Source organism: Falco naumanni, chromosome 11, assembly GCF_017639655.2.
Source record: "Falco naumanni isolate bFalNau1 chromosome 11, bFalNau1.pat, whole genome shotgun sequence".
Lineage (NCBI taxonomy): Eukaryota > Metazoa > Chordata > Aves > Falconiformes > Falconidae > Falco > Falco naumanni.
In genome coordinates, this window is record NC_054064.1 from 4,269,890 (window position 1) to 4,295,207 (window position 25,318).

The 25,318-nt window shown below is 41.2% G+C and overlaps 1 protein-coding gene across 4 annotated transcripts in view; it reads right to left on the reverse strand.

Moving 5' to 3' along the window:
* Positions 1-877: 877 nt before the first annotated feature.
* Positions 878-25,318, reverse strand: part of SWT1 (SWT1 RNA endoribonuclease homolog) — a 42,015-nt gene continuing 17,574 nt past the window's right edge. For 2 of the 4 annotated variants that reach the window (XM_040610052.1, XM_040610049.1), the window contains 5 exons: positions 24,321-24,529; positions 22,537-22,665; positions 10,275-10,341; positions 9,337-9,401; positions 878-2,074 (listed from right to left, as the gene is read on the reverse strand). In XM_040610052.1, coding sequence (XP_040465986.1) covers positions 1,969-2,074; positions 9,337-9,401; positions 10,275-10,341; positions 22,537-22,665; positions 24,321-24,529 — 576 coding nt within the window. In that variant the 3' untranslated portion in view covers positions 878-1,968. Of the gene's footprint in view, positions 2,075-3,159; positions 3,938-7,090; positions 8,898-9,336; positions 9,402-10,274; positions 10,342-22,536; positions 22,666-24,320; positions 24,530-25,318 lie in introns of those variants that run through there. The other 2 variants (XM_040610051.1, XM_040610053.1) reach the window with 2 other exon arrangements.

The window sequence follows — 25,318 nt, forward strand, 5'->3', positions numbered from 1 at the left end:
CTCTTCTTTAACGAGACAGGTTACAAACAGGCATTTGTAATATTAAAACAAACATTGGGAATGGATGTAGCTACCAGCCAAAGGAGGTAGGGTGGCTAACTGCCTCCCCGGGGGCAGGAACAGGGAGGGGGAAGGGCTGCGTCCAGCTCCTGCAGTTTGGGAGTTACACATTTCCGGAGGGGGAAGGGCCTGCAGCATGCAGCCAGCGCGGGCTCCTAGGGAACCACTGCTGTTCCCTCGGGGAGATTTACCTACTTCCAGGCTGCTCTCAGGATCAGTTTACTAAAGGCTCTGTGCAAACTGGAGTGTGGCGCTCCAAGGGCACGATGAGGAAAGGGGAAGAAAAAAAGCGCACAACGCTGCTGCAACAAAACAGCTGCTCCTGCTGTAAGGAGCTTCATTCTGCCTGTCCAGCTGCGGTCTGCAGCATTCATCAAGCAGCTTCAGGAAACCAAGGCACACCAGGGATGGTGCCAGGGCCAGGGCGCGTCCTCTTCTGTGCTCCCTAGGGCTGTCCCACCGCCCGGCAGCAGGCCGCTGCAGGAGGTTGTGGCCCAGAGCCCCAGGCCGTCCCGCTGAGGGGGCAGGAACCCCAGGCCAGGCCAGAGGAAGGAAGGGTGATTCCCAGCTGTAAAGCTGGGAGCATTCCAACAGGGAAAGACTCCCTGCCACCGTAAGGTTACCTGAGCGCAGGTGCTTGCCCCACGCCTGGGGGGTAACAGCATGAACGGACACAGCCCGTCACGCGAGTTCTGCCCCAGCAAACCCCCCAGCCCCTTCCCTGCCTTTCAAGCGTCTCTGAGCAAGAACTGCACCAAGCTCGCACCCCCTGCAACCGGGCCACGCGGAAACACAGCTCTTCAAAGAAACTGCCATGTAGAATTAACTGCTGTTTACCATAATAATAAATTGCATTTTTACAAGAAAGATTTTTACAAATACATCCAAAAGTTAATACGAAAATAAAACACTTCTAGACCTTTGCCAGTCATCTCAGCTCTGTACAAATACATACATAGAAGAGGTAGCTTTAAAGGCCACAGCAGCACTGAAAATGGCTTTTAGGAAGTGTCATGGACTTAAAAGCAGTTTGGGAAAGCAACAAAGAGGATGCTCACACGGAGATGCTGCCTGGAGAGCAAAGGCGAGAAAAGTCACAGTGTGTAACCCAAAGAGGACAACCGCTTGTGCCTTTACAAGGGCAGGTAGCAGAAGAGAAGGGTGAGGAGTTCTTCAAGAGTGCTGCTCGCCGGCTGCCACAGCATGGGGATTCAGTAGGTGTTGTAACAAAGGAGAAAGATCCTTTTTGTCTGAAAAGAGGCTCAGGACAAAGACACCTGCACAATGTGGTGGTTTTTTGTTTTGTTACTAAAAAAGAGCATCAATCCATTTCTCCCCCAGTTCTATTTCCTCTCTTAAGCCTTACAGTTCACTACACAGGATACATACATTGCACCTGCACTGCAGTCCACGCCCATAGGGGCAGCAAGCATATCGGGCATCTGCCTGCCCTTCTGTCCTTTCAGACCCCTGGGTGTCACTATATACGTTGTTTTTTTCCCCACCTCGCTTGTCACTTCTAAAGTATCAGCGAAACAAATGCTTTACATGGATCTTCCCTCACCACCATCGCCAGATCTAGCTCCTCACATCAACAGCTGGAATTGACACCACCAGCCCAGCACATCTGCTGTGCACCAAACCAGCTGGATCCATCCAGAGTCCCTCACTTGAGACAACAAGTTCTAGTCCCTTGCAATTCTTCGCAGACATCCTGACATTAATGCACATATGTAACCAGTTGGGGTTTTTTTCCTTTAACTCAAATATGAAAACAGCACCATTGAGAAAAATATTTTGGAAGGTTTTTTTGGCTTCTCACATGACAGACCCCAGAGGAGTTCGGCTCCGCTTAGACAAGGAGAATGCAGGGGATGAACACCGCGGCTCCAAACCTTGACCCAGAAGTCACAGCCAGCCCCTGTTCTTGGCCTCCATGTGAACTGATGCATGACACTGCTTAATTGTGTGCTCCAGCTGGGCCAGCTGGCAACATCCAACTTCCAACCTTTCCCTGGGGAACAGAAGATACAGAGGTTATCAAGACACAATGGACCCATTTTATAGACGGGAATCTTTCTGAATATTCTTTTAAAACAAAATTCAAAGGGATTCTAACACCACACTTTAACTCTCAAAAACAGAGAGTACTCAGTACCTCTGGAAATTCAGGCACATTTTTATCTTTATTACAGCAAAAGATCAAGTTTATGCCAGAGCTGGCTAATCATTATGTGTTCCCAGCTGCATCCTGCAATTAAATCTTTAAAAAGAAACAATCTAAAAGCCCCACAGCAGGCATGACTCAAGTCTTCTCAACCCAGAACCAAGCCTTCAGATATAAAAACGTTACTGTTTTTTACTGAATGTGTTTAAGCTGCAAGTCAACTATACGTTTCCTACAGGTTTATGTGCTGCAGATAGAAACAAGTTCTATCCACAGTTACAACACAGTCAGAGACTGATTTTAGGCTTCTGGGATAATCTCACTTCAACCTTTACCAGTTGCAGCTAGCCCTGTTCCTCCCGGCTTGCCCAACATCTGTAATTCTTCTAATAATCTGGTGCAGTGTCACCAGAGAAAACATTTTACAAGTATATGCTCAGACAAGTTAAATATTGTTTAAATTAGCTAGTCATAAAGGGCCGTACAGTCACACATTCGATATGGGACACCTGCACTGAGAAAAAAAAAAACACTGGAAGAAACATTTTTTTGGAAATAAGAAGGCCCCTAAGCATGCATTTACAGTAACCACTGTGATTCCTGTTCTGGAACATATGGCAGGCTGGCAAACGGTGTTGAATGTTTAAATTGCAGCCACTCTAGCTCAACACATGAAAAGCCTTTCCAATTTCAGTGTTCTGAAAGCAAGCGAAACAAAGCCTCCATCCCTCAGAGTGCTTTCATAAATGTTGGCAACGTGACCAGATCCAGGATGTTGTTTCCCCGTGTCTCGTTAAATAAAAACCCCATGCAGACACTGAACCACTGCAAGTCTGCTGCAGTTTTATTTGCTCACAGTGTGACCCGTCTTCCCTGCGCAGTTTCCCTTTTTCCCAGCTGTAAAATTGCCAAAATACCTGCTCTTGTTTTTCTGTTTGAACTTGGAATTAGATGATAAAATTGGTTAAATGGTAAACGGCAAGAAAAATACCAAAACCCTCAATCCTGTACTTGAGTATTTGGCAAGCACATTTGCTGTTGCACTTGGGAAGAGAGGGGAAAAAAAAAAATCAACCACGGATAAGGCAGCTGAATTTTAAGAGTTTAAAAAATGACCTCATGCATATGTAAAAATTGTTATTTTAAATAATTAGCACAATTTTTTATGTTCTTGCTTATATGAGCATGATGTGCAAGAGGCAAATATTCACCTTCACCCCCCTGGGGGCAAAGGCGCACGCACTCTGCCCAGCATTACACATCCCTCCCGTCTGCTCGCACCCTCACAGCGGCCCCTCTGCGCACAAGGGACTGCCCCGACCCGATGGAACAGCAACTGCCCCACACATTACCCGTGGGTCCTTCCTGCAGGCTCTTCTCTGGTATTTGCAACCAAACGTAACCTCTGAGAACCAGCAGCTACTAGGCATTATTCGGTGCTTTTCTGTTAGGAAAGTGGCTACAAAACTTGAACCCCGTGGTCCTGACTCAAAATACAACGTAACACAATTCTGAACTAAAAAGTGATATCACAGAAGATAAACTATGCAGTTACGATGTAATCAGAAAGGCAATTTCCATAAAATTCAAGAAGTAGCAGTGACTTCCGCTCCAAAGCTGCAAACCCCAAGGATTTCATATGAACACTTTCAAACGGCCAACCTGCAACCCGGCAAACAGGCAGAGCTCCTCTTTGCTTTCTGTTGTATTCTGTAAAGGTAGTTTTTAAAAAAAAATCGGCATTGAAAAGTCACTTACATCAGCTTTCTTAACAGAATAGGGAAGGTTCATTTCAAGCTGTCTTTCATATAGTTACATATAATGTATTTACACACAAAAATACATCTCTTGACTACAATGATGTATTATTTAGACTTTTGTTTCAGAAGAGGAATCTACAGCTGATTACACAGAAAACATCCTGTAACTTTGCTTTTCCAAAAGATACTTTCTCAAAAGGCCTTTGGAAAGATACTCCTCAAAAACAGGAAAAAAAATGCAGGGTTAAGTGACATGAGTGCAGCCTGAGGGCTACCAGACCAGCCTCTGAAGTAATTTTTAGTTTTTTTAACTATGCTGAGCACAAATTTACACACATTATTTTCTTTACACCTGTATTGATACCGATCTATACTCAGCAGCTGGATTTGTTAGGTTGGGTTGGGTTCCCCCCCTTGATCAGTTTCTTTTAATATGTATAGGTGGTGGCCTGACCCAGGTCCCCACCAAACCTGCTCCACCCCCCCCCCCCCTCCTCAGCTGGGCCGGGGGGGGGGGGGGAATGTAAGGAAAGGCTGGTGGGGTGCAGGGGGGCAGGGAGATCGCTCAGCAGTTGCTGTCGGGGACAAAACAGACTTGGGGAAATCAGCTTGATTTGTTACACACACACACACACCCCCTCCCGCTGTCCCTGCCACTGCTGCCCCTCGGGAGGCTCATCACACGCTGCCCCAGCCTGGGTCCCCCCCGCGGGGTGCAGCCCCCCGGGCACAGCCGGCTCCAGCCTGGGCCCCCGTGGGGTCAGAACTGCCCCCAGCCCCCGGCACGGGCTCCTCTCCCCACGGGCACGGCCCTAGTCCCCGGCTCCCCACCCCAAGGGCTGGGGGCATCTCTGCTCCGGGCCTGGAGCCCCCCGGCCCCCCCGCCCCGCCCCGGGTGCCAGCACTGCTGCTCTCAGCTGTTGGCACTCTCTGCCTCAATCAGCCATTGTCCACCGGCACCGAGGGGCTCGGCCTGGGCCAGCTGCGGGTCTGTCTGGGAGCCGGCCGGCATGGGCTCCACTGGGCACGGGGGAAGCTTCTGGAATCTTCTCTCAGAAGCCACCCCCGTACCCCCTGCTACCACTGCCACACAAACCCAATACAATATGTATTTTTTAAAATAGAATTCAAACCAAGGGATGCCTTTAAAAGGACACACACCATACCTTCCCAGTGCTTTTTGCTCTCACAGCTACCAAAAGCTTGGCAGATCAGCCCAAGAGAGCAGGAGATGAATTCTATCACCAAAAGCAGTCTAAATGTGTAACGTTTCTCCAGCAATAACCTATAGCACTGGCACAGCTACCCTGACGAACAAGCATCCATTCTCCTGATGAATGAGCGCCATTCATCAGCGACAACTGTGCCTCGACTCAGTTTCGACACTGCAGAGTTCGGCGCTACCGGGCAGCCAGTAGTAAGCGCACAGTGTGCTCACTCGGGCTGTCGGTCTGCGTACGGGACAAGAGTGAACACGGGGACACCTCAGCAATACAAACTATCAAACCTCTGCATCAGTGAGTGCCTTGACAGTTTCCAAGAAGAGCGCTTAAAAACTAGTGCAGAAAAGTATCTTGTTTGAGACATGAATATTTCATTATCTTTAACTCAATTAAAATTTTCCCTGTATCATGCTAGTGGCCACTGAGTGACGGTTAAAATGGTAAATAGCATGATACAGCACACAGGGTTTTATACCCCACAACAGTGCAACAGGTTAATTCAAATGTAGTTACTACAGTAACTAGAAATAATGTTACAGGTCAAAAGAGACTGTTTCTGCGCCCTCAAAACCACACCGGTGCATACTGGATTGCAGGTAACTTCCACTGAAATGTGGGACCAGTGTGGGACAGCACGCTGCGCCAGGCCAGCAGAAAGGGATGGACACAGGCACTGAGAAGGACGGGCGATGAGCAGGAAAAGGGGTAAGGTTTGCAAACCACGCAGTCGGTACTCAGCGAGGGTGGCCGCCAGGCTTCATCTCTACAGCCTGTGTCAGGACGATAAACCAAGCTGTTGCTCTGACCACCCCACACATGACACGGCCCCACGGCTGGCAGGTCTGCCCTCCCTGGCTGGCCCGGGAATGCCTGCCCGCAGGGACGGAGCACGCCGGTACCGCTGGGTCAGTGCCCGTTCTGACCCCAAGGCACTGGCATCTTCCCAACCCCTGCTAACACAGTGACCCCCACCTCCTTCACTAGTTTACTGTAAAGTAGATGGACCAGGTGGAACAGCAAAAAAAGGGTGTGAAAGTCACACATAACTTTCAAGTGATCTACTTAGATGCCCAGGCCTCCAAACAACGTATTTTCTTAGTTCAGACAAGATCATAGGATTGCAAACCAAAGCCTGAAAAATTCTTTCTACTACTTACCCTTTACATCAAATTGTCATTTATTAAATGATAACAACTCTTCACCACTCAACAGGGAAAACTGAAAAGCCTTGAGAAGTACTCAACAGGTAACCTCACATTAGCTGCTTGCCATAAAAACTACAGTGACCTCTCTGAAACGCTTCCTGCAAGCCAGCAGCCCTGCTGCCCACAGCGCGCGCTCAAATGGGGAGGGAGGGAGGAAGAAACAAGGCCTCGAGCTAACCCTCCCTCGAGCTAACCCTCCCTCAATCCACCTAATTCCGCTGAAGCGGCTCAGGGCTGGGGTGTGTTCCCACTGTTCAGAAGGCAGAAAACTTCCTATCAATTAAGAAAAGCCCCCACCAGGCTAGGATTTTCATAAAACTGCTTCATGAAGCCTGAAGAATCCATACGAAGGAAGAAACGAGCAGCCAGGCCTGCCCTTTCTGTAATCCCGTTTCCTCCCTCGCACCCTAACAGGGACGTTACTGTGACAGATCTGGCTCGGTACGATGGACGTTTTGTGCTTTGTTTCAGGGCTTCGCTCTCGCCACATCTCAGGCTCTACCAATACAAAGACAGGGGATATGTGGAAGCAACGAGGGGGGGAACCCCACCGAAAAAGCAGAGGTCTTAGGTCAACACTTCTCCAATCTAAGAGAGGAAGACTGGAATCTACCAGGTGACTATGCAGGCAAGTTCAGGGAAAAAAAATAAATTTACAAAAGTCATGTAAGCGTTTCTAATGGAAAAAACTTATTCTGTGAATTTGTTGAAGATGCAAGAAATTGTCACAGCAGATCTCTGGGGCAGGGTCGATCTTTTTGTTCCGTTTATGTTCCTAAAGATCTTGAGCCTCATCCTTGGTTGGCATCTTCTAAATACTACTGTAATACCAAAGCCTATAGTACCACTTAGGGATACAAAAGCAGTGAGAATCGTGCCTGTAGCCTTGACTCCAAGTAGTCCTTTTCTTTCCCCAAATAAGAAGAAACCCTTTGGATCAAAAATTGAAGACAAGAGTATCTTTGGTGCATCCTGAAAAAGGAACAGTCAGAGTACAAATGTTCTAGACAGGAATTTATCTCCCAAAGAATTCAGAAGGCAGGTTGAAGCAAAAACATTCGCTGGTAATTGAAGCAAAGGGAAACATTTTGTTCAGCGTGTTTCTGCCAAAGCACAAGTAATTCAGCCTGCCTTAAAGCAGTCTCCTTCTCTATGCCTTCGCTCTTGGTACATCTCTTTTTAATTGAGTGCTTTTAAAACCTCATTTAGCATCTCTACTTTACTGGGTGGAGTCATATTTTATTTCACTTCTGAAATACCAAATAGTTTCATTGTTGTAATAACTAAGAACAACAATTAGACCTAAGTAGTACTTTGAAAACCTGTGGATTGAATTTATAGCAACAGATCTTAATCTTTGCTTCGTTTGCTTTGTATGTTTTCAAAGGACATAACTTAGATGCAACAAAGATGTCACCCTCCCCCTGCATTGCTCACCCAGCAAAATCAAAGTTCTGGCAAGAACATTGGTTTTGTCCATGAAATCTACCGTGGCATACAGAATTCACAAAAATGGTCCAAGTTCTCAGGCTTTCTGATAAAATATGGACCTAGGGACATCTTTCAAACACCAAGAAGCAGCAGTTCCCCTGCTACCCTTAGCACAGTACCAAAGGCTGTACGTACGCTGTAGATTTCATACAATGATGGAGATGTCCAGAAATGTCTGAAAATGTGAGAACCACAGAAATGCTGGCCATCAACTCAAGACAGTTAAGTTTCAAAACTACTTTTCTCTGCTGTTACATAGACTGAATCTCTCCCTCCCTGCATAACTTTTCTCCCGACCTAGCAATGTGCACTTTCAAACTCAGAGATTTAGGAAACCAGTATCAATCCAGGCAAAGGAAAGCTTTTTAGAATAAACTACGTACTCAGATTAAAATAACCTGCAAGCCTTTTCCACAGCTGATGGAACCACGCTTCGTATCCTGGCAAGTTTTACAGTTAATCCGTACCCATATAACAGCAACATAAAAAAAAAAAAATAATTACATGTCTTATTACGCACCTAAGATCTATTAAAAACATTATGGCATTTTAAAAACCTCACAGAACCTGGGTTTACAAGCCCTCAATTACACAAATTCAGAAATAAACCTTTTATGAACCAGAAACTTTACCGTGAAGAACCATAAGGCTTGCATGACACTCATTTTTAGATCAATGTTTTCAAGGCCTTTACCTCAGCTGTACAAGAGAACTTTTTTTTCCTGTGACCAAACTGTAAAAAACCTCTGAAAATGCGAACAGGTACTTGGAATCTTAACATTTTTTTTCTCTTTTTTTCTAACTGTACTTTAAAAAGGCTTAGTAACATACAATGGCTTAATTTATTACTTTAATAATGAAGGCCACGATGTAGCACAGTAACTGCAGATGTGCCCAGCTTTCATGCTACAGTTCAGTCACTTGAATCACCTTGAGAATTGCAGGGTTTTTTCCTCTGCTGATTTAAGCGAAGTTCTCATAATAACAAGTCCTGTTACAAGAAATACCTCACCAGAATAGAATTTCAGTTATAATCAAATTCGTTTAAATACAGCTGCATGCTCTAACCTACCTTACAATGAATGCTGACCTATACCAGCTCTGTCTGCCACTAAGCCGTGAATTCAAAACCAGTAGAGGACAGAGGAACCAACATCTTGCCTCAAACAGCTGAAAATCACTGTGGAGATGCTAATGGCTCATCTCTAATTTAATTTCTGTCCTCTCCTACTCTGCTGGAATGGTAGGTCATTAAAAAAGCTGAGGGGAGGGGGGGAAGGAAACATTCCCATTCATCTTCCCTATGCCCCTCCTACAAATGACAATTTTTTATTTATCCAAACTATTTCTCCTATGGCACCTTTGGTTAATACAGTACATGCTAAAATGCTGTCTCAAAACCCATCTGATGTGGTCAGTAATTGGCTTACCGGTATATCTTCTGCGAAACACACTCATAAAGCTCCTCAGCAGTGAATTTTATACTGTTGTTCATCTAAAACAAAGAGCAAAGAATTAACACAGTAATTTATCAAGTATCACACCCCAATTAAAATTACAGAGCTAGTATAACAGATATGGCTAATGTATTACCTAAGAGGCTCTCAAGTTGATATATACACAAGTCATGCTATGTATTATAAAATTAAATATTACAAATTAATAATCATGATTTTATATAATGGGAGTGATAGGCATCACTCCATTTTCTAACAATTTCTGCACAACTCTAAAATACCTTGTATAGTTCTTTCTCCCCTCTTCATTTACCCTAAAGTTCTATAGCAAATGAAGTTCTGACTTGTGTTAATTCCATAAATACATGTACAAGCCCCAAACCCAAATATATTTTCCTGTACAGGAGGGGACTGCAAATCTGAAACACATAACGTGCTAAATGGAAAAATACTGCTCTTCTACTACAAACATACAATGCAATTTCTCTTCTTAAAACCTTTCAGCACAAATTAGTTAAAACTCCATGAATAACTGGTAATTTCAATTTATCTTTTTTTCTCAAACTGCAGTCAAAATTCCCCATAGAACTACGTAATGCAACGTACTCTCCCTCTTCTTAAAATAACTAGATTAGGAATGTTTTGGTCACTTCAGCTTCAAGCCTTTATACTCCTGACAGCGAGTCATTCACAACAAACGAGCGGTCAGAAAGTCATGCAAGCAACTCAAATACCAGTAGAGATTCTAGTAACTTTTGGTAGATGCCGTCCAAAGCCTAATAAGTAAGAATAAATCTTCAAAATTCTAGCTTAGTGGAAACACAATGACGAGATGGCTAACCTCGTAACTACTTCAAATAAAAAACTGTTTCTGAAGTGTTTCTGCCAAAACATTAAAGAAAACGTCATACCTCGTTGCTTATGAGGAAATTATAGAGGGTCCAAATATCTTGGAAACTACTAGTTGGGGTCAAAATTCTGAAAAAGAAAAGTTTTGGATTTTTTTTAATCAAGTATAAAAGGATTCTATGGAAAAGTTAAATTAAAAAAAAGTCAGAAATGCTCCATGGGGGAAAAAAAAAAAAAATTACATTCTTTAAACAAAAAGGAAATTATGATCTTTGAAGAATTTTCCCTTCCACTCCTCTGAAAGAATTAAATGAGCTTATTATTTCTGTAAGGACTTTCTATGAAGGTTTTTCCTCATTAAAAATTCAACTGATGTTTTTATGAGCAACTTCACTACACAGACAGGAAGAAAACCAGTAATAATTAAAAGTCTTTTGTTTCACATAAGCAAAGCCTGATGTATTAATGCAGAGCAACAGAAAAGTGACATGCAATACAAAATTTTCCCACACTACCTAAAGTTTTAACTTTTTTTATTCCCTCCAATATGCTAATGTACAGCTCAAATGCTACAATTTACATATCATTTTTGCTACTTGTAATAATAATGAATTCCCACCCAATACTGTGAAGTGAAAATGGGATTTGACAGCTGAAGAGAGGTGTCTTTATGAAGAACCTAGTATCATGTGAAATAGTGGTATTTTATTCAGACACAAATGCATGCAGCAGCCAGTGACATTTCAGTCTTCCCCAAAATCTAGTCCTTGTTCTCCACGTTACAAGTGGAGATACGTCCCGCGGAAGAAAGCATGAGCTTTGGTCTCTGTAAGGTGTCATAAAGTTCTGAAGGATGTACACCCTTTCCCACAAAGCTCCAGAAATGATGCAATAAGGAAGTGATTCTCTCAAAACATTAATTATCCTAATCTGTTTAAGCAGATATAATTCAGTTATGTCTCAGTGTAACTTAATTTGCATTCACTAGGGAAAAATGGAACCCTATAAACACTGGAAAATGTACATTAAAATCTACATTAAAAACCATATAACACTTTACACACATTAAAAAGTGCTGATAAAATTCTGCCTTATGTTATAGTTTTAAGTATGGAAATAACTATTAAGAAAATGACTGGGTTTAGGGAAAAAAAAAATTGAAAACACCCATCTTTTTTGGGAAGCTCTATTTACTTTCCCATGGGAAAGTGCCCAAATTCTCCCCTCCCTCTCCTTGCAGGCTGTAAGCCTTTATAAATGAATTAATTAGGAATTGAAAAAAAACAGAAAACTAACAGTAAGTTAAAAATCTCAGTTAAAAAAGACCCTGTACTTTCAACAGGCTAGGAGACCTTGACACACCACAGGATTTATTGTAACTAGTAAGTCCACTGCTTATTTTCATCATGATTCTACACAGGAATTATTACTGTTACAAAAATTAGTCACACACTCTTTCCCCCTTCGTAAGAAGACGCATGCAGAATTTTCTTCTTAAACTAAAACTGTTAACCTGCCAACTAAAAGTCAGCAAGAGAACCAGTTGGCTAGTTCTCCTAAAAATACCTCAAAGCCTTCAACTGCTACCTCAGTGAGAAAGCTATCAGCTTTGACAGCGTAAAACCCCAGCAGAGACAATTTGGCAAGCATCCTCGGAAACGCTGGGAATCTTGGCAGCCTGAATTGCATCACAGCTAAGATTCCCACCGACCAGCTCCATGTAGCCATTAGCCAGCAACCCTGTCTGCATGGGACAATACATCGGCTTTAGCTATCGCATCAGTCATCTGCAACATAAATAGAGTATACTCAAGCCTGGGAAAGTGTGATTTCTATTGCTGATGAATTTTGTACCACTCTGTCTTTTATTTCATGGAAAAAGGAGGAAAGTTTCCATGTCTGTTTTCCTAAAACTGAATGCAGAACCATACAAAACATAAAAGGAAAGATGTCACTGATAACTTCACCTGAAGGCCATTATGTGTTGCTACACAGTACGTTGGGGCAAAGTATGTTCATCACTGTTTTTCCTGCTGTGCCTAGGACACATACACAAGGGTGCTGGCTAAGTGAGACAGCTGCCACAGTTGAGCTGCCGGCGGAAAAGCCAGCCAGGTAAGCTTTCTGGAAGAAGGACAGAGGGTGGGGGGAAAGGGCAGCTGCTGAGAGAAAGACCTGCAGTAATTATGGCCTCCTGGATTTTGTGGAATATAAATATATGTATGAGCTACAAGAAGGTGAAGGAAAAGCCCGAGAGCAGAGCAGAAGGCAGGACTAAACGGTGCTGCCTTTCCCTTTGACTATACCGCATCTCCACATGGCTACTGCCGTCCACCAGAGTCCCAACTTCCCAGGGCAGAGAAGTGGCTAGAAACTTCACGTTTCACTCCACCCTTGTTAGCAAGGCTACATCTAAAGAAAACCAGTTGGAAAGTCCTATTTTCAAAGCACATTAGATTGTAATTTCACAGTCATTTTTAAACTCCTGGTTTTGCATGGATCTTTAATTGTACTGTGAGTATGAAAGCAGCCAACACGCCACCCACATTTCCTTTCCCTCCACAAACATAAGCAAGAAAGCACCAGCATCACATACACAGTATTAGGTCTCTTCTTATGGAAGGGCACACTTTTCAACTATTACTAGAGAATCTGAATCTTGACACCAGTTAGGATGCTGCAGACTTACAAATTATTCCATTGATGCTTCCCAGACTGCACACTTCAGGCAATCCATAAGATAACCCTCACCACTCTCTGTGTTCAGTTGTCAGGATCAAATTGGAAAATATATTTATTTTTTTACTGGTGACCAAAGCATACTAGCGAACAGCTACCACTATTGGTTTAGCTCACTACAAGTAAAATGTGTAAATAAGCATATAAGTAACTTAACGTTAAATCCTGTAGCTTATTTTATGGTGCTTGCTTGGATTATGACAACAATTGCTTCTGCATTCATAACACAAAAGGAAAAGTCTGACATTTGGCTCAAAGCTTTACAATATCTTCAAATAAAAGACATTTGTTGTTTTCAAGCAAGAACCATTGCTACACACGGAGTACTGAGAAGTTGGTGAGAGAAGAGCTTGCACCGTAACTTCCCCCACAAATTCTTAACAGGTCAGCATTCATAAAACAAGCTTACTGCTGTTTTCAACTAAATACGAACTGGAATACAAGCTCCAGCCTTGGAATATATTTTACTGCAGAAAACTGTAACACATTCCTGTCTGCAGAGAAGTTATTTCACACCACTGCTACTGTCACCACTTTACGTTCCTTTCATCTCCTGTAGCCACCATTCTGTGTGACAGAAAACAGACATTTTAAGAGATGATGTACATTGGGAAATCTGGACATGTTTGTATGCACATTCACTCTGCATCTATTACTCCATTAAATCAAGCTGATCTCCTTTTCATCAAAGTCTCTCAGTGAAAAAGAGTCTGCCCCAGCTACAGAACACCCTCTAAATAAATAATACATGAAGCAAACGGACTCTTACATAAAACTCCTCTAACAAGCAATCTGAATCTCAGGATCATGAGCACTGCAGTATTAACCACTGCTTTTTCTCCTCTCTCAACATGACATCAAATGTATTTCAAAAGCAGAGGGTGGAAATCCGCTGAATCACTTTGCCTTTCCTGTCAGCACAGCCATGCAAAACCAAACAACAAACAACCCCACGTTAGGTACTTCAACTTTTAGTTAATCCAAACATGCTCTAAGGAGGTGTTGGCAAGCATGCTGGGTGACAGGAAAGCTGGATTGCCACTAAAATGCAGTTTATTGATCAAGCTAAAAGCTATAGTATGGTTCTATGCAGTTTTCTGAAAATATTTAGTACATGAGGTAGAGAAGAGCACGTCATCGAAAGACACAAAAAGTGACTATGGGTACCAGCCACAAAACAGAGGTGAGCTGTTCTTGGGGCAGAAGGGAGAAAGGAGAAGAGTCAGACTTAATGATTCTTATTTCATAAGCAATTGGGCTTCCCAAACCCCTCAGAACATTTCTTTACCTACTGTCCTGTCACTCATCTGATGCAAAATGCATGCACAGAATGTAAGATACAATAATCAAAACTGGAAACGCATAGGAAATAGCTCATGATGTGGTTCCTCATTTGCACATAGAGAAGATGCGGGCAACAAGCAAAGCTGCTTGGAAAGGATCAGAAAATTAACTTATCAAATAGAAGGAAAAACACCCAAACAACCCACAAGACAATCTGGCAGCGAAAGCAGGTCAGCCTGCCAGCTGCTCGCAGACACTAAAATCCTGGGCAATGACAAGAAAAGCATATGGATAAAAATCATACGAGACTACGTGGTAATCACTCCCAAATCTGGCCAAACCTCTGTATTTATCACACTGAGCCATTCCTCTTTTAACAGTTCTATGTAATTCCTTGTGGCGTAAGATGGGTAAGACTGTCATAAAGCATTAACCAATTCATAAGTTCACGTGCTTCATCAAAAAGGAATATAACACTTGATTTTATGTAAGTCAACTTAATCCACTAAAAAGCCCCATTTGACCTCACTGTCAGAATATCAGGGAAGGAAAAAGATGAGAAATGGAAAACCAAAACTCCTATGCAGTTTATTAACAATGCCTCATTCCACTGCACTGCAGCAAGGGGCTCAAACTGGTATTACAATGATCAACACACGCCAGAGTTCTGTTCACCATCAATATTGGGAAATTAAGGGGATTTTTCCCAAACCAAAGTCAAGTTCATTCTTTTTTCTATTGTGGAAGTACTTCAGATGTCAGATCCTAGTGCCAGTTTGTCTAGACGACTATTCTCTAGCTTTACAAGGTCAGAAAGGACCATGGCTTTTACAGCACTAACTCATTTATTCAAACTTTTCTGCTTTTTAGGCTGGTTTAAAGGCAACAGGGCCTAAGCAGCACCCACAGCACCACCTCTGCCCAGCACCTTATTAAGTGCTGGCCAATTTCAGCAGTATTTGAGAGAGACAGAGGTCTTGAAACTCTCTTAATTTCTTACAGCTGTCATGAAAATAAGCAGAGGGTAAAGGACAAATTTGGACCTTGGCAGCAGAGAAGTCTGCAGATAGTTCAGAAGTAATACAAGATAGCAAAGAATCCACGTAGGAAAGGAACTGCTAGAACTAGAAGAAAACCTTTTGTCAGATACTGCACGTTTTCAACTATATTAGACATGATAATTAAACTAAAGGATACCATACTACAAAAAGATGAGCTTTGGAAATGCTATTACTGACGTAAAGTGGTTGTTTTCTTAGTGACAAGGGGATGTTTCCACATTAGCGTGGACCCCATGGGAGGGACGTTCCTCCACACAACACCTCCCCACAAGATGCCTTACAGCTCATCCAACTGTAAACCTGCTCCCAGCTGCACCAGTCTGACTGTGCGTGGTCAAAAGGCTTCATGGAGGTTCTAAAATCCTCCTCGTGCTCAGAGATCAAAAGACAGCCGATGGGTAGCACCATCACCCAGATTGGCCGCTAAGAAGAGGGCACCACGCCCTCGTGTTGTGTAATGTTTCAATGTGGCATTTCCAACACCAGTTTCTCATTCATAGTAAATTCTGTTTACCTTGGAAAACAGCAAAACATCCAGCACTCTGAGGCTGAAATTTACATTTAAAGTAATTTAACTGTTCTCCTTCAGTGGATCAAGAACATATAAGGTTTCACCTAAATAAATAAAAAAAATAAAAATCAAACAACTAGCAATAGGGAAGTCCGACACTTTTTGAACTGGGAGTTCATCTCCATTTTATTTGTGGAAGGAGACTTCATGTAGAGGAAGATTAAAAGTAAAGCTCAATCTAGAGACTTTATGATCAGTAATATTAGAAATCAGTAAATGCCATGGCAGTCTAAGAGAAGGGAGACAATTTTCTAACAAAACACCAAGTAAAAGAAACCTCAGTTCCTCCACTGACCAGATGAATAAAGTGGAAACAGTTTCTTTACATCTGTAGAATTCTGGTTTTAAATTAGTAAAACTATAGAAGTGATTTTAAATTGTTTAATCCCAAAATATTAAATTCAATGATCAGTTCTAATACAGTAATGCTCTCCTGCACTACTGAGATTTTTAAAAACTATACTTTTAATTTGCAAATGTTTATGGAGACCTTGTCTAAATCGGTGCTTTCCAAACAAACAAAATCACTGGGAATTTGAGAGAAATTCCATTTAGGTAAAATATTAGAAAAGCAGAATTCGAGTTCCTTACTGCAATAAGTAACAGGTATTTTTACAGCTGATACTATATTGCTATAAATATTTATGAGTACTGTATCTAAAAGTATATGCTGTAAGTTGTGAGTGATTCTAAAGTTGGCATGCGAACAAAACAATTATTTCTTAATGAACAGTTGTTTCTAGGTTGATTTTTCATCTATCAATTCACCAAAGGCTAAACTTTCTTGTTCTTTTCTGTTCAGAAGGATTTCTTATCTAAAAGTAACATGGGCAGGAAACATGAAGACATGAAAAATTATCTAGGGATGCCTGTAAACCTTTGAATCGGAAGTTATATTTAGCCAAAGGAAAATGTTGGCTAATGTAAACCCCTACAGATGCATTTAAATGCTGCTGCTGAAGTCTTTGAAAGGGTAAGAAAACTATCTGTATCCAATATTCCAATCAGTGTGTTCACGGGGAGATAGAAGAGCAGCAAGACACAAAATAAGCTGATGACTGATCATGAAAACCTACAAGTACTTCCAGCCTTCTGCTGGCATTGGTGCACACAGTAATTTCAACAGGTTAGGAAAGAAACACATCCTGCGTGCAGAAAGTGGAGACAAGTTATGATGTAACTTAAGTATAGAGTCATATACCTCAAGTATATATACCCCTCCAGCAGCAATACTTTGAAAGGCATTCCGCACTTCTTAGATCTGTAAGAGTTAATTATCTGTGGTAAGTACTTAAACCTCTCTTCTCACCACAGATCTTTCAAAGGGCCCGAACATCTTCCAGCAGAATCAGTGAAGAATTTCTAACTGGTGAAAGATTTGGCACAAACTTGAAAACCCTGAGCTATAGAAATACTTCTGTTGCCTCAAAGAGCCACTTGAAACCCAAGAAATTATTTTAAATATTTTTAAAGATAATTTATTTTAAAGATTTAGACAACCTTAAATTAGGTTCCCTAATTTACTGGTTCCAAATAATACCCAACATGAATGATACACAACATAAATGTAGACGACCACCGAAAACAGTTCGAAATATTATTCAATCCAAAATTATTTTAAACCAGCATGGTTTTAGAATTTTACCTGAAGTATAAATTTCAGAGATTTAATAACCTTTGTTCATTGCTAGTCAATGTAACATACATCAACTTATATAATAAACTGCTGTCAAAAGTGGAAAGGTGTTTCATGCTCATTTTTTAAGTGAGTATCTCAAGAACGCACTGATACATCAGTGGCTGCAAGAATCAATTATATTTGATGAGACAACTAACACATATGTGCTTAAACACATTCCTGCTGCCAAAAGGAGGAGGTATGTTGTCCACAGTTGCTAATCATACTTGTTACTGTCTTCATTTTAGAGCTGAAGTGCTGTTAAACATTTATGGCATGCATTCCGCTATGAATGTTGTTAGAGGAAGAAGCAAAGATAAAATTAAAAATCCGTGTAGTCTGGCAAAAATTACAAAGATAGGGTAAGATGCAAAAAGCTGTTAGTAAGACCTCTTCCATGAAACAGCTCTTTTTGGTTTGGGGATATTTTAGGCTTTTTTTCCTTTTTTTAATGCCTGTATTTGTCATAAACATGTTCTGGTCACCAAGCCTGAACAGCTGTAGTGGTGCCACTAACGTAGTTTTTGTTTGGGGTTTTTGTTTTTGTTTTTTTGATGAGGAAGGGTATCATTACACATGTTTTATCTCAAGAAGTGTGACAGTGCTTTTATAATTGTTTTTAACAATCTGAAAATCTGAACTGTTAATGTCGTTCAACTTTCAATATAACTTACTTGTAAACCTTCCAAACTTTCATAAGACACTCTCTCTTCTTTGTTCTGGACAGCAAGGAATAGAAAGTAACATGGAAAACACTTGTATTTTATCACTAAAAGGTGTATTACTTCCAAATATTCAAGCTAAAACTTTTTCACTATTTCTCCAGATGTCTCCTTTTCTGCAACCATACCATTGGATTAACTGTAAGTCACTGAAAGGTATTTTTTCAAAAATCAAGAAAAAGAAATGTACTCTAAAATTCAGTTTTAGAAAGGCTGAGCAACCTAGGCAAAATGAGCCTCCCTCTCACCTTTGAACACTTCAGACTTTTTGTTTTAATGATCTGTAACACACATAAACCTACAATGATTCATAAATATGGCTTCCGACTCAGAAGTCTCAAACTAACTGAAATTCCCACACTCCAGACTAAACCAGAAGAGCTGATGGGCCAGTCTCTCTGCATTTCTTGCTCCACAATGCCACCTGCTGCAGATGTGCAGCACAAACTCAGAGCAGGCAAGTTTCCAAATGCAACCGTGCGGGAAGATTACTCCACTCCGAGTTCACCCTGGGTGCCTACATAGCGTATTTCAGTTTTGTGGTAGAAAAGAAAACCTTAAAAAGTATGAAAGACATTTTTAAAGAGTTTCATCAGAGTGTCACGGTAATCACCTGGAACAGAAAATAGCTTCTGTGTTTCAAACAGTCAAATGACAGAATCCTGTTTCTTTGCTTCAGATACTCCAATGACTCTAATCAGGAAAGTACATCTTTTCCAAATTAGATTTCTTTGTTACAATGTTAGACACATTTTTATTTTTAAAGAGTTCTGCCGTAGTGGGAAATATGTGAGGTAAGTAGGTTTCACAAAAAGAAATACAAAATGTCTTTTGTTATCGCCAAAAAGTTTTAATTATCAACTCTAACACAGAAATAATGATCTTGAAGCATCATATGCCCGCTAAATCTCATCCACCACATATATAAAATAATACCACAGGATTTCTTGCAAAAACTTTAGGACTGGAAAGAAAAATCCAAGCTTAGCAGTAACTTGCTTTATTAAAACAACTTCAGAGAAAAAAATAATCAGCAATGAAAATTGATAACCACCAAGCTGCTCTAGCTCACGCTTCTACCTATATTTTTCTGTTTCTACATTCATATTTAGACCATTTAATTTTGGAAGATGCACAATGATTCTCTGAATGGATTTATCCTGCTATTAGTGTGCTGTGCAGAAAAATATCAGACCTAGAACTTTAGCTATAATACTACTGATGCAGGGATGGTCTTTTATGCTCACGTGAACACGCTATTTCTCATGAGTGTACCTTGAAGCTTGTTTGGGAATACAGAACACATTTACTGAAGACCTTTAATTAAAGAAATATTCTTCTGACCTTCATTTTAAAAAAATAGCAATGAAAACTTGTTTGGGAGTGGTCACAGGTGAAGCAAATGTCTGCATGATTCTATCATTAAAAAAAAAAGTATTCTACCAGTTACAGATAGAAACTAGCTCAAGTCCCAAGTGACAGAGCTCCAGACTTCTGAAGTGCCTTGACAGGTCAGAACTCACACTTTACAACAGGGATAACCACACATCCATGCTTGGCAGGACTGTTGTGACTATAGGGTAAGGACTGTGATCCTTCATAAAACGTTGTAATGAACATTGCCAAGTTTAAAAGTTCACCACTACAGCAGAAAGATAGAAAAAACACTTCTTGAAACAAATTATATGCTGATTAGATAACCTCTAACAAAGCCATAACAGCCTACAACAGAAATGTAACACACTTCAACGTTTACTTAAAAGGCAGATTGTTAACGTGCAAGGCAAGGCCCAGCATCTGGATGCACCTATTTCACAGCTTTCTAACCTATCTGCAGCGGTACCACACACTCAAAGTGTGCCAAGTGGTGGTGTTTTTTTCCAAATCAGATAGCTCCAGCCACTCAAGAGTCATGGCCTCTAGCACTTTAGGATGCTTATGGCAGTCACTGGAACTTTAACCACAATTACAAACCAGTTCCTACAAATACGCCTCAAAGAAACTGAGGAACTCCACAACTGCAAGAGTGACAATGTAAAGCAACCTTCCTAGCTGTTCCTGCCAGTGAATAAACTTCATCACTATAACAAAAGGACGAAGCTAAAGACTACACAGGAGATAGCTTATTCTTTCTGAAGCTTCATTTTTATTATTCTGTACTCTTAAAAAAAAAAAAAAAGGCAGAAGGAAGACAGAGGGGAGTATTGTCCTTCCTAAACTGAGACTTCAGCTGATTGATTGTCATTGTTACTAGTGGTAAAATCACCTTGAGGGGGGGAATTAGAGAAAAATTGGGTCCTAATAGAAGCATAGTATTACAGAAAGGTTTTTTAGAGTAAAATACAGCTCTCGCCTTCAGGATGGTTGGCATGCGTGAAGTCTACATCACCACAATTCCCTAACCAACGTATCCTGCCAGCTCAGCACGTGCTGATAGGAGTGACAGAGGATGCAGCAGAGAGGAGACACCACGGCCATGCTCTGTTGTGCTCCCTGCAGGAACGGGAGCTTGATGGCACCACCCAGCTGATAAGCTGCACACCAGTTGTCTCATGAAGAATCCATGAGATGTCCGTGGCTGCGCCAACCACTGTGGTGAAACGACTTGCCTCAGATGAAATAATCTCACTGTAATACTAACGCACACCTCCACCTCAAAGTTACCTGCCTCCAGGGTAGTACTGCCCCTCATTGGGCACATGGTAGCAGTTGGTAGCAATGATATGTGTGATTACAGTCACTCAAGCTCCACCTAAACGTGATGGAAATGGACTAGTCCTGGATTGAAATAAGTCCAGGGCAGGGGGGGATTGTCATCTAAACTCCGAATTACCCAACTCTGATTCAGTGTTCACAAAGCTAGGTCAAGATGACCCACTCTAAAGCTGTTACGAATGAAGGGACTTCTCATCACAGTGCTCAGCCCTGGGGAGCATGAGAAACACAGAACAGACTGTGAAAAGAACACCATTATCTAAGTTATGCAGAAAGAAGCCTTCAAGTGAGGAAAGTTCTGGCTATAAGAGGAAACAGAATGATAAGGTGTTGCAATCCACTGACATCAACAGAAATCTAGTTGAAAATAGAACAAAGATAATAGTGGGAGATCACAACCTCCAACTCAAACAGCCCCTGCAAACGAGGGCAAAACCCCGCTTGAGGAGCATGCGTAGTTAGTGGAGAACTTCAGCAGTGCGCTCTGAGGATGCGTACTAATTTGCATTAGAAGCCAGAAACTTGTAACCAAACCTAAGCACGATGAATAAATATGCAATATACTGTAAAGTGTAAGAAGTGGACAGATGAGGGGAGAAATTAGGGCAAGACTCCATCCTAACTTCTGGGATCAGTCGATGGACGGAACCTGCCCCCTCCCCTCACTGGGACGCCTGTTGGGTAAGAACTTTGCCTTGGGCGTGCTTACTAACTCACTCACACTAGCTGTTGTCAGTGATGATAGTTTAGTTATACGTAGTTTGGTTGTATATCATTTAAAGCTTGCTTTTGCAGACAGTCTCTATCACCAGCAATCACGAACTTTAATATTGTCATGATTTTATATTAATGAAGAGCGTTACTCCGTTAGTATTAATCCTTCATGGGCGCGAGCAGTTGCCAGCAACAGGTAACACACCCAGATAAAGTGGGAAGTGCCCCTGAGGGGTCCCCCTGATACTGCTGGCATGTCTCCCTGAACAAGTCAGTCAAATTGCCCTTGTCCAGGACTGTTCAGTGAAGGGTCCCTGTAACGGGACACTAACAGACTGGTTGGGCACAAGGGTCTCTGCTTTCCTGGGGCACTGATAAGACAGATCAAACACCTGGGGCTGAGGGAATCGCCCCCTGCCCCTTCACATGACATTACTGCTGCCATATAGGTTTTGACCAAAATTCTATGCCCTTCACTAGATCAGAAATTTGCACCAAATCCGGTGGGTCTTGCATTTGAAAAAAAAAAACAACTTCTGAATTATTCAAAGTTCTTGCCATCAGAGCTAATGTATTAGTTAATCACGTCATAGCTCCAGTTACACTCTGAGCAGAGGCAAGCGGCTCGTCATCAAATATTGGAAGACAAATCCCAAGTCATAAAAAAGAACATTCACTACAGGAGATATGAATGTCTGCAGTAATTTCTTATTCTTTTGCTACCAAGAATCATGTAACTAAGCACACATAATAAATTGTACTTTGGCACCAAAAGATTTCAGTGACTCTTCTGACTTTAGGTGACTGTTACTAGCTTTTGTAACTACCTTAAATGCTTACCTACTAATTCCTTCACGGATATCATTCACCGCTACCAACAGTTTCTGCAGACCTAAAAAAGCTTCTTCAAACGAAGACTTTGTAGTCACAGTTACTGTGCTGGGGTCCAACTTTTGGAAAATTTCAATACTAACGTTAAAAAGAAGCAAAGAAGAGACATTGAAAAGAAGTTAATAAAAATCTTCAGAATTCAGAGAAACTCATTGTATGGCTACATTTTGACTACTAAAAAACCAAACAACCAAGGTCAAATGTAAACCTATATTAAAACCACATTATCTAAAATAGTCCTAGGATAAATGGTACAAAGATCATGTCCTACCATTGTACTTTTCTGCTTAAAGTTTTCCTTGGCAACTGTATTCTAAAACAGTATATTAACTTTGACTTAAATAGATTTAACAATAAACTTCACTTGAGAATGAAACAGTCTCTTCATGCATGACCTGAGTACACGTGAGTAAGTCTCTCTTGGAAGCAACTTGTTAGGTTAAATAAGCAAAATAATATGCTTTCCATCAATTTTCTAAGAAGCTTGATTTTCCAGATTTACTGGAATGGGCTTCACACCTTTCCTGCAATGGTTGCATCAGGACGATGAGTGCAGTGCACTCATGAATCGTTATCCCCACAGATGCAAGCTGAGTAGTATTTTCTGGACACGGGCAAGAAGAATGTGAAGTGACCTTTGATTCTAAAATGTTATTCTTTTTTCAAAGCATGGTCCCTAACAGGTGGCAAACGCCAACAGTTCAGATGCATTTTCATTATCAAGCGGTAAACTTGGTTTTTCCTTGATGCCTATGTGAAACCTTCAAGATCAGGATTACTATCGCAGTGAGAGAACACACTGAGACTGTTCTCTGGTGCATATCTTTGGCTGACCTGACCACCACACCAAGCCAGCTCCTAATCAGCTGCAATTCTAATCAATCTGCACTGGTGTAAGCCAAGAGGAGTATGCTGAAGCAGCTCTATAGTACATTCAAATGCCAGGGCAGAAATGGCATTGGTAGAGTTATTATCACTGTTTATTAGGTGAATCCTTAACGGATCACCAAAAAAAGGGGGGTTCCTCTGTACATGACATAACTCAAAGAGTCCTTCCTTTGAAAATATTTCAGTTAAGACTACAAAAAGAAAACAGAGTATCTATTCAGATTTTGTGGTAGTATCCAAATGTATGGCATCTGTGATTTTCAAGCAGTTTTTCAAAAAATAAACAAAATAAAAACAATGGTAAAACATCTAGATGGAAGGGAGTTTAATTTCCTGTAATTTTGAGGTTTTATGACAAAGAAAATTCATCACTAGATTCTGTATTTGGATTTTATAGAGTGAAGGATTTTGCTTAATAACAAAATTCATTGAAGTTAAAAAAAAAGTTTAAAATTTTGCATAAGGTAGTATACCTCCAAAGGATTTGGAAAGAAAATAACCACAAGAAAATGTAAGAGCTTGAATGCCTCTTTCTTTTTATGGATAGAGATGAGATTTCCATGGGTGTCTCACATGTGTGGCTCTTACAGGGCTTTCAACACCATTCTCCAAGGCAACTTATTTCAGCCACTGTCCGGAAATAGAGCAGCAGACTGGACATATCACTGACTGCATCCACATAAAAATTTGCATGCTCCTACCTTCTTTGTTGACAAGTTGTGTGATTTTATTTTTTTGGGGTCAACTTTGAATAACTACTAATATGTTCTTCTGTAAAATAGGGAGGAAAAGTGTTTGAAAATTACGTAAGGTTATGTAGAAGTTCTGAACTTAGCATACCATACCTGTACAAGTTTATTGTATTCCATACACCTTCAAGGACTGACCAGATTTCCTGGTGCCTATTTTCTTGAGCCACATGAAAGCTTGGATGTAACTTTTTTTCTTCAGAGTTTTGCAGATTTGGTGTCACTGCTTCCATTTTTTCACATACAGGGTTTTCTGAATGAACAGCAATGTCTTCTGATAAATTCTGCTCACTGTCTGACCTCACCTTATAAAACAGTTTAGGAAACAAATAATGAATGTATTTGGTTCCTAACTTAAAAAAGCTTGAACGCTTCTATATTTTTTTAAAGCAATGCTCAAAAAAGCAAGGCTGAACTCTTCTAGTCATAACCATCTTTATTACAGACTCTGCATCTAAAGCATCTCTTGGTCTTGGTCATCAAGTCTTTCTTCTATACGTATACGTTGGTATATCTACAGACAGGAAACCAAAGCAAAGGGAAACCCTAGGCCAAAGTTCCCAGCATGGCGAGCTGCTATAAACAAGAACCACTTCTTACTCTTACTCCCTATCCCATGACTGATGGCATATTTTCCTCTGCAACAGCACAATGTATTCATCTACTCATTCGGTAAACTGGTTCAGAAAATTTGTTCAGGTTAAACTGAAATGGATCTGGCACAAACTAGTCTGTATAAGGGCAGCCCTTGGTGAAGTCAAACACCTGTCAGGACAAGGAGAGGAGGAAGCAAGTTTTCAGACAGAAAGCCTGCTTCTTACGGCAGCACCATTCGCAAAACCACGGGCTAAGTGGCTAACAGCATTGCACGAAGAGGTTACAGCACAGTAGGCAATCAAGGTTCCCCAGATCATCTTTCCTCTCCTTGACCTTCTTTTCCTCCTTTCCCCTTCAACTTTCTCCAAAACTGAAAAGAACTTGTTACAGATATTTTGACCTGTATTCTTTCCCATACAGAGAAATATTTCAAGTCATCCATGCTCATTATTCCATTTTTTATGCCATTTCATATGGAATTAACAATAACCATAAAC